Source organism: Podarcis filfolensis (assembly GCF_964270895.1).
Source record: "Podarcis filfolensis genome assembly, chromosome: 3".
Taxonomy (NCBI): Eukaryota; Metazoa; Chordata; class Lepidosauria; order Squamata; family Lacertidae; genus Podarcis; species Podarcis filfolensis.
The window spans coordinates 79,557,835-79,567,653 of NC_139606.1; the positions used below are offsets into that span (position 1 = coordinate 79,557,835).

General features: G+C 44.6%; 1 protein-coding gene across 5 annotated transcripts; it reads left to right on the forward strand.

Annotated features, from left to right (window-relative positions):
* The first annotated feature begins 1,260 nt into the window (after positions 1–1,260).
* ZBTB18 (zinc finger and BTB domain containing 18) lies at positions 1,261–9,290 on the forward strand. Of its 5 annotated transcripts, none has more exons than XM_083605723.1 (3): positions 1,261–1,615; positions 3,862–3,945; positions 5,752–9,290. In XM_083605723.1, the coding sequence occupies exons 2-3, from the start codon at positions 3,933–3,935 to the stop codon at positions 7,332–7,334; spliced, it is 1,596 nt and encodes a 531-aa protein (XP_083461849.1). In that variant the 5' UTR covers positions 1,261–1,615; positions 3,862–3,932; the 3' UTR covers positions 7,335–9,290. The 5 variants fall into 5 exon arrangements, with proteins under 5 accessions (XP_083461849.1, XP_083461850.1, XP_083461851.1 ...); XM_083605724.1 differs by having other exon boundaries at positions 3,889–3,945; XM_083605727.1 differs by lacking the exon at positions 1,261–1,615 and having other exon boundaries at positions 5,752–6,439; positions 6,552–6,684.
* Positions 9,291–9,819: the final 529 nt, after the last annotated feature.

A 9,819-nucleotide genomic window follows, 5' to 3' on the forward strand; every position in this document is an offset into this window, starting at 1 on the left:
TTATATCTTGCCCTTCCTCCCCAAGGAGCCCAGGATGTTGTCCTTTCCTTTATTGAAGTTGGTGATCTAGTAGCTCACTAAGAAGCAGTCGTGGTTTCCTATTTTCATCCTCAGTGCATAGTTTCTAAAAGAAGAACTACAAGTGGGAGGAAACCGTGCCTTTTGATCAGGAAGCCCATCCCCACAATCCCATCTGGAGTGCATGTGTGGCCAGGTTGCGAATTCTTTTAGCAGACTTTTTGAAACGAAGGAAGGCTTCGTGGTAAGAGAAAAGAGATCTTGCCCCTTTAAGATCCCTGGCAGAGGCCAGCTCTCCCTTCTTCGCGGAGAAAACGGCACCTGTGCAACTTCGGCCTCCCGCGGAAAAGACGAAAGGAAGTGGCTACGAAAAGCCTACGGAAAAGGAGCTTCTCCCGCGCAGGTTGTGCGCGCAGAAGGGGCAGCCGGAGAAGATCCTGGTCCTTTTCAGAATAAGAAAGGACGCCCCCTTAAAGTTCTCCACGCCGCCCCCCTGCAAACATAGCGAGCAGCGGGGAGTTGGGAGCCATTAAAAGGTAAGCAGAAGTTACAACAGATGAGGAACCGCTGCTGAGAGCCACTCAGGCAGCAGAGGAACTTGCTGCGAGAAGTTTCCCCTCAGCTCCTGCGGAAATGACTGGACGGGCATACAGCCGCAGAGAGGGCCGCATCCCCAGCAGGTCTCTGGTCCCGGGCAACCCTTCAGGCAGGCCTCGCCTCCCCCTGCCTATCCCACCCGAGACCGAGGGCCATTATTCCCCACCATGCTTTGCGCCCAGAGAGTGTGGGGTTGAGCGGGGGGCGGGAGAGGAGCATCCGCACAGCTGCTTGGGTCTCCCTCCGCTCCCTCCCGAGACCGCAGAGCAGCAGCAGCAGCAGCAGCAGGGCGCGCGCGGACTGACCCGGGACCGCGAGTGCCCGCCCCTTTCCCAGCACCTTCCCTGCCCAGCCTGGTGGCGCCGGAGCCCCGCCCCGCAGCGCTCCGATTAGCCGCAGCCCCGAGTTTCCTCAGCTTCCTTGGCCGGCCATTGGGCGGGCCGGGGCTGTCGATTAGCGGCGCCCTCGCGCTCCGATTGGACGGAGCTGCGCCGTGGGCCGGCTGCGCTGTCAGTCAGGGGAACTGGTTCGGGCAAAGGAAGGAAGGAAGGAAGGAAGGAGGGGAGCCGAGGAAACATCTGGCTGCCGCAGCCCGGGCCCGTCTGTGCCGCCGCCGCCGCCGCCGCCGCCGTGCGTGCTCTTGCGCTGCGTGCGCCGGGCTCCCCGCCCCTCCCTCCTCCTTCCCGCTCTGCCGGCCCGGGATTCTCCGGGGCGCTGCTGCTGCCGCTGCTGCCATGGGGAGCCGCTGAGGCAGCGCGGGGGCCGCTTCGCTCCCACCTTCCCCCCCCGCCTTCTTCCTCCCCCCGCCCCGCTCTCGCTGCCCCGCGGGGCGGCCCCTCACTCTCTCGCTGCCTCGGAGGCGGGGAGCGGGCGGGACGCCGGCGGGGGGCGCGGGGAGCCCGGAGCGGCGGAGGGGGGCAACGGCGGCCGGAGGAGGAAGAAGAGGAGGAGGAAGAGGAAGCGGCGGCGGCTCAGGGAGACTTGGGGGCCGCTCCAGAGTGTGAGTCCCGACCGTGACCCCCCGATGGGACTGGGCGGGCGGAGGGGGGCTGGGCTGAAGCGACCCCTTGCCGGGGAGAAGGGGAGGCGAGCAGCAGGTTGTTGTCGCGGGGGGAGGTAGTTGTGGGGCAGCTGAGAGGCTCCGGGGCGGTTAAGGAAACTTAAGTGTGCGGGGTAGGAAGTTGTGGGGGGCAACGGGAGGGCCCTCGGAGGGTTTGACTGGTGCGGAGGCAACTGGTGAACTGGTTAAAGTGAACTGGGTGGTGGGGAGAGGGCTCTGCGAGGGGAAATCTCCCCCTCCAAAGCAGGAAGCCAGAGGGTCTTGTGGGGGTGTGGGGAGTTGGTTGGGGTTAGGAGCAGATGAGGCGTGGCGTGTGGGTCAGTGGGTCAGGGTGGAAAGTGAACATTCCTGAATGGTAAGGGTGGGGGTGGAAGCAGGTGTGTTTCTTGGGGCGGCTTGTACAGCGCCAGGGGCAGCTACGTGTGGACTGGAGATGTGGGGCAAAGCAGGTCCAGCCCCTGAGCAAGAGGTTCGCAGCTTCCCATGCAGGGTGGGAGAGTGAGGAGGTTTTGCAGGGGGACGGGGACGAGGGGGGGCTGGGCTGAGCTAAGGAACAGATGGGGGGAACAGAGATGAAGTCCTTTGTGTGTGGCAGAGGCAGTGTGTATGTGTTTTGTTTTGCAGCTCAGGAGGTCAAGGGGGGTAGGTGATCTGGGGAGCAATGCAGCTGTGGAGACAAGGCGGGGTGGTTGAGGAGAGAGCTCTGCTCCCTCCAGGACTCTTGTGCTCAGTTCTTCCAGCTACTTTCCTTTTGTTGTTGCTCTGGTTACTGTGATCTGGTCTGTTCTTGCATTTGTCTGCTTTCTTCTGTCCTGTTGGTGCTTCTTTTCCTCACCCACCTCCCCCTTCTGTGCATTTGCTTTGCTTTTTGGTTTCTCTGCACTCTTTACAGAGTGTCAGAGGGCTGGATTAAGTTATAGTTGGTTTAATCGCCAACTTTGTTTCTCCATGAAGAGTGAAAGTGTGGGTGTGGGTGTTAATCTGCCCCATATTCACCCAGTTTCTTTTTCGAATTTCTGGTATTCTGATAAGAATGGTGGCAACTAGGGCAGGGCTTGGATTAGATGATGGCTACTGCTATAGGTGTGCATAGTTATGAATAAATGGTGCGGAGAAGTTAGTTCATTGAGCGTAAAGTTAGTTGATGGCCTGGGAAAGTCAGTCAGGGAGACTCATTCTGCTGTGTTGTTCATTCTGCTTTGTTGAACAGCTCATTTCATTTTAGTTTATTGCTCCTTTATACATGATACTATCCTGTCAAGTAAAAAGAGATCAAAACAAATTTTCCCATGCTCAGTAAAAAAAGTTACATGTTTTAGTGTAGGTGGTAGTACTGCTGCCCCCATTCATTAAAATCAACACATTATTCAATATTTCACACCAATATTTGACAACCCTCATTTGAGCAAAAATGCCATATTTTGCAGTGCAGAGGACAAAGTATTAAAAGGAGAAGTGTTCTTATTTTTCTATGTCTTGTTTTTTCAAGTGCAAAATGCAGTACAACTTGAATTTGGACTCCCTATTTATTTTATATTAAGTGTTCTGAAAGAACATTGGGTTTCATTACTATATACAAATTCCTAAGCACTCTGTTTTTTACGCGAGTAAAATACTCTGACAGAGTATGGTATTTGTACAGTCTTTAAAAAAATAAAACAAAGAACCCCTTCGATGTACAAAGAAGGGGTTCATTGAGTTAAAACAGTTGGAGGAAAGTCATCTGCTAAAACGAACCTCTGGGTTCAGTTAAAATGGTTTGGTATGGCTTGAGTAAGTTCTCAGTGTATGAAAGACTCTGCAAAGTTGTGACAGAAGGGTTGCTATACTGTATATGCAGTGGAGCCCCATATGTTTAAGGGTTTTTTTCCCTACTTTTCTGTGTTAGAAAGTTTTGAAAAAAGAGACTTTGAAGTATTTTGTTTATACTAACAGACAAGAAAAGTTCTCCTAAGAAAAAGCTGGTGGCAGGAGTGTAGAGGAGTAGCATATGGCATTAAAAGGAGCACAGCTGGAGGTAGCATTTCCATCTGAACATGATGTCAGAGCAGCTGACAGCCTGCCATCCCTCAGCCTTTTATTCTAACACACAGACAGAGAGTGAGTGTGTTTGCAGATCTGTGTGTAGGGAAGGTATCTCATTCCTCTCTAACATCATCTCCACTTTGCATCTGTCTCTCTCTTAGTCTGCTTTTTTTCCACCGATCTAACAGACCTGGAGCCAGCAAGACTCGGACAAAAGGACTTAATCAGGTTTATGTGTGCTAAAGGTAGGAACAGCAGTAGGCTAGCTACAGTGTATTTCTCTCTTGGTGTTTGCTTATCTAATTTCAGAATAAGAATCCCATTACTTGTTTAATGAGGTTTAGGAAGAACAAGTACAATTCAGTGAAAAGGGGATAAGAGTTTGTATTGTAATTAAGCTTGGAATATGTATTGACCTGTTTGTTCTTGTGCAGTTGTATCAAAAGTAACTCTTAAATGATGTAGTTCCCCTATTTTTATTTTCTCGGTCAGTAAGACAGCAATTCATACTGCAGGGGATAAATGTTATGGCCATACAGTAATTAAATATTCTGATGCCGCTGCTACTTAAGGATAAAAAAGAAGGGTTTGAAATAACATGCAAGATAGAAACCAAAGTACATATGAATTCCTTGTGTGTGGTGATTTTCACTATTCAACTTTATTCTTAAAGCCGCTGAGAACTCCAGAAATCCACAGCCTTACTCTTTCTGAAAAAAATTGGAAATCATTTGTGGGTTAAACTTTAGAACCCCCCTCCTTCCCCGGAGAATAACTTCGCTAGTCTCTTCTTTTTCTTCCTTCCTTGGGTATATATTAAGGAAGTTCATTTCAATACAACAATAATTGTTTGAGGGGAGGTTTTTGTGTTCACGACTAATTTAGAACTTGTAGATTTGAGCTGCCTGAATTGGCCAGACAGCTGTAATCGCACTCCTCTATTCTTAATCTCTTTATCTGGGCAGCAGCTGCCATATGGCCACAGTCAGCTGGATCAGATGTTTATAAGCTTCCTTCTTCGTCCCTCTCTGTCCTTTCAGCCTCCTAATTTGATCACAGCTACCTTGTGAGCTGCCCTCCAATCTTTATTTTTAGCCCTCTTAAGGATTAGGATGGATGTTGGCTGTGGGGCACTTAAAGTGATTGTATTGTAAATCTTCTTGCTTTATTCCAGCAGTAGTATTTTATAGAATATACTTGGGACAGGATTATAACTTTTAAGAATATATCTCTTTGCCCAAAAATGCAGCTACTGTATATAACTGCTTTAGCAAAACTTGGATTGCAAGTCACAGAAATGAGGAAAATACTTAAAGCCTTAAAGTAGAAACTTCCAGTGCTTGTTTCAAAAATCTTCTCTTCTAAAGAGGAATCACACAGACAAAACTACCAGAATAATGCTTGAAAGAGAGGGAAAGCAAAATTATTCAATCTTTTTTTGAAACATTTTTCTTATTATAGCATATTGGTCAAAGTATTCTCCAGAAATGAGATTAATAGAGGGGCAACCTCTTCTGTATAACTTTCACTTGTTTACATTTTAGTGTGCTCTTTTGAAGTTTTTGCCTATGAATTAGGGTTGCTTTTCAAGAGAGAGGGAGAGACAGAATACTGAAAAGACTAGCATTCCCAGATGAGGCCAAAATTTTATCTCTGCCAAAGCAATTTAGAAGAGCAGCCATTGTCATCTTGATCAGTTAAATATTATCTTCTATCCCTTCGGTGTAGAATTATGCATGCCACATTTCAAATTTTTGCTTCTGCCCTCACATTGTAAGATTTGTTGTAACATTTAACTTCATCAAGCTTAATACTTGACCCCCCCCCCTCATCTGATTGTAAAATAAGCTGCTAATATATCTCTGGAAGATGGAGAAAGAAGATAGTTGAACAGAAAGAAGCTATGAAAAGTTGACTAATTTATCCATGTGATTTGTTGCATGCTGTTGGAAATACGGCTCGTTAATAACTTCATATCTTGCAGAAATTGTAAATGGGTGGGCACATAACTGATTACTTCCAATGCTTAACTAAGTCTTTTTTCCTCCTAGGTTATGAAGACAGCATGGAGTTTCCTGACCATAGTAGGCATTTACTACAGTGTCTGAGTGAGCAGAGACATCAGGGTTTTCTTTGTGACTGCACTGTTCTGGTAGGAGATGCCCAATTCCGAGCACACAGAGCTGTACTGGCTTCGTGCAGCATGTATTTCCACCTATTTTACAAGGACCAGCTGGACAAAAGAGACATTGTTCATCTGAACAGCGACATTGTTACAGCCCCAGCTTTCGCTCTCTTGCTTGAATTCATGTATGAAGGGAAACTCCAGTTCAAAGACTTGCCCATTGAAGATGTGCTAGCAGCTGCCAGTTATCTCCACATGTATGACATTGTCAAAGTCTGCAAAAAGAAGCTAAAAGAAAAAGCCACCACGGAGGCAGACAGTACGAAAAAGGAAGAAGATGCCTCGAGTTGTTCCGACAAAGTGGAGAGCCTCTCTGATGGCAGCAGCCACATGGCAGGAGATATACCCAGTGATGAAGATGAAGGAGAAGATGAGAAATTGAGCATCCTGCCTAGCAAAAGAGACTTGGCGGTCGAGCCTGGGAACATGTGGATGAGATTGCCCTCGGACTCGGCAGGCATTCCCCAGAGTGGCGGAGAGGCAGAGACACACACAACAGCAGCTGGAAAAACAGTAGCCAGCCCCTGCAGCTCAACAGAGTCTTTGTCCCAGAGGTCTGTCACCTCCATGAGGGATTCGGCAGATGTTGACTGTGTCCTGGACTTGTCTGTCAAGTCCAACCTTTCCGGAGTTGAGAATTTGAACAGTTCTTATTTCTCTTCGCAGGACATGATGAGAAACAACCTGGTGCAGGTGAAGGTGGAGAAAGAGGCTTCCTGTGATGAGAGTGATGTTGGCACTAATGACTATGACATGGAACATAGCACTGTGAAAGAAAGTGTGAGCACTAATAACAGGGTACCGTATGAGCCAGCCCACCTGGCTCCTATGAGGGAAGATTCTGTTCTGAGAGAGCTAGATAGAGAGGACAAAGCAAGTGATGATGAAATGATAACTCCAGAGAATGAGAGAGTTCAGGTGGAAGGGAATATGGACAGCAGTCTGCTCCCTTATGTCTCCAACATACTTAACCCTGCAGGCCAAATTTTCATGTGTCCCCTCTGCAACAAGGTCTTTCCCAGCCCCCACATTCTGCAGATTCACTTAAGTACGCACTTTCGAGAGCAGGACGGGATCCGCAGCAAGCCTGCCACTGATGTCAATGTCCCGACCTGCTCCTTGTGTGGTAAGACTTTTTCTTGCATGTACACCTTGAAACGTCACGAGAGGACTCATTCAGGCGAAAAGCCGTACACTTGCACCCAGTGTGGAAAGAGCTTCCAGTACTCCCACAATCTGAGTCGCCATGCCGTAGTTCACACACGGGAGAAGCCACACGCATGCAAGTGGTGTGAACGCAGGTTCACACAGTCCGGAGACCTTTACAGACATATTCGCAAGTTTCACTGTGAGTTGGTGAACTCATTGTCTGTCAAAAGTGAAGCACTGAGCTTACCTACTGTCAGAGACTGGACATTAGAAGATAGCTCGCAAGAACTTTGGAAATAGAATTTTTATATATATAATTAATATATATATATATAAATCTATATAGTTGTGGTACAGTCTAAAAGCAGTCTTGTTTCCTTGAACTGAAAGTTTGGCCATTAGCTTGTTTTATGCACTTTAAGGCGGCATGAACATTTCATTACTTAGTGCTCTGATAATATGAACTATAGAAATGAGACTAATAGACTTCATAAATGTTTCCCCATCAAGTACTTCTTTTAAACAAAACTGCAAATGAAAATAATGTGATTTTTTAGGCTCTATTTAACCTTCCATGCAACACTGCATCATTTCAAACTCCATTTAAAACAAAAAGCAAACAGAAATCCCCTCCAGTGTTTTATCAATTTGTTTAAATTTTTTAAAAAACTGCATGCATCTTTTCTAGCTGTGGGAAACCTGAATGCTTTTAGACCCAAACGATAAATTTCCGAAATGCTGGAGTATCTATTTTTAAACAAACGGTTGAGATATTGTAATTTGTGGATTACAACAGTTCCCAATTAAAAAACAAAAACCACCAGATTTTTGAAAATACACTGGAATTGCTGGGACTGTGTGAAGGTTTGCTTGGGATAAAAAAGGACGTTGCAGCTTCAGCAGTTGCGAACTGTGCATTTAAAAATGTGAATTACTGTTGTATACTGTAATTGATTAAATGGGCTGGGGGGTGTCAAGGAAATTGACAAGTTGTATTAATGCTCTCAGTTGAGTCTTGAAAAGTAAATATTAACGCTACGGAAATGCATGCGTTTCAGTATATTTTTGTCTTTGTTTGCATTGTATAACTTTAATGAGTGAGTTTTAAAACTTATTTAATTTTTTGTAGGAAAAAAAAAACACCACTGGAAAAATTGGTGTTAATGAAGAACATAAATGCACTGTTTTTTATTTTATATAATTTAAATTAATTGCCCACTGTCTTTAAGTTGAACAAAAGCTACATGTTGATTTTAGCTATGTAAAGGAAGATAGTAATGTTTACAAACAGGCTTAGAGATTTGCATGTGCAGTGTACATTTATCAAAAAATCTGATTGCACAAAACTCATGCCAGCTCTAACTTTAGATGCATACATTACCCATATGAGCATTTTTAGAATTCCTGCTGCACAAATTAACAATAGGTCATTCATTTTTCGCCCCTTGAAAAGATTCTATGGAGTGAAAAAGCCCCAGGCTGAAAGGACTAGAAAACCTTGATTGACATGGGGTGGAATAGGGTGGGGTGGGGGAACGGCAGGAGAAAAGTTGGGGGAGGGTTTGTGAACTGTGTATCCAAGCAGCAAAGTCTGCAGCCTGACGTGTGGTTTTAATGATCAACACACGGGGCAAAAGCATTTTGCACAGTGTTTGTTTTCCTGTCTTGCACTTACAAATAAGGTCTATGGGAGTAGCATGGAAAATTGTTTTTTCTTCTTTCCGCTTTTGTTTAGAATTTGATCGCCTTAACTACTGTAAACATAGCCTATTTTTGTGCTTAAGAAAAACTGAATGGAAAACTCCATTGTGTATTGCTGGACTGTTTTGGAAATATTTTGGTCAAATGTATGTTAATTTGGCTGTAATGGCATTTAAAACAAAAAAAAAAAAGCTGTGAAAATGGCCTTGGAGCATTATTTTTAGTTACTTGAATAGTCTAGGTTTTAAAAATACATTCTTTTTATTAATTTAGAAAAGACAATCAGTGTCTGAGAAAAATGGACTACTTTTGGAATTTTTTTGTGGACGTGAGTGATTGTTTTTTCGGGGGGAGGGGGGTTGGCTTTTAGTTTCACATTCTTCTTTGGTTCTAAAAATTAGACTGACATCTAGCTTTGACAATCATAGTATGTTTTATTTTCCTGAGGGGGAGGGGGAATAACTTATAATGCTGTTTAGTTTTGTACTATTGGTGTGTTGGTGAATTTTTAAACTGTGTGCTAACTGCAATAAATTATACATACTGAGAAATCAATTAGTTGTCTTCGCCCCTTTTTAAACACTTAAACTCTAGACAATCTTCTATAATGTACTATATATGTCACCTTTTGTCCAGATTCCTCTTGGTGACTTTGATTTTAAAAAGTAAGACTATTTCACAATCTGTAACAAAAATGATTTATGACAGGCAAATGTAACATTTTAAAACGCAGCGTTAAAAAAAATTCTCTGTTCTACAATGAGAAAGAATAGTTACTTTGCTATTCAATAAGTAAGACTGTTCTAAGTTTACGAAGGTGTTAAACTCTAAAATCTGTCAAAACTTATTTATGTTACATATGTGGACAGTGTGAATTGGGATGGGTAAGAGAGAAAAAGTAACAATTTGATGAAATTATTAGTTAACAGCTGGAACCCACAAAACCGAAACAGTGGCTGTCCCAAATCGTTTGCATTCAAGTTACCTGAATTTGCCCTAACCACTTTTCATTATGTAAGAATAAAGAGCCTGTCTCTCAAATTCATCAGTGAATTTATCATATTTTGGTAGACAAGATTTCCTA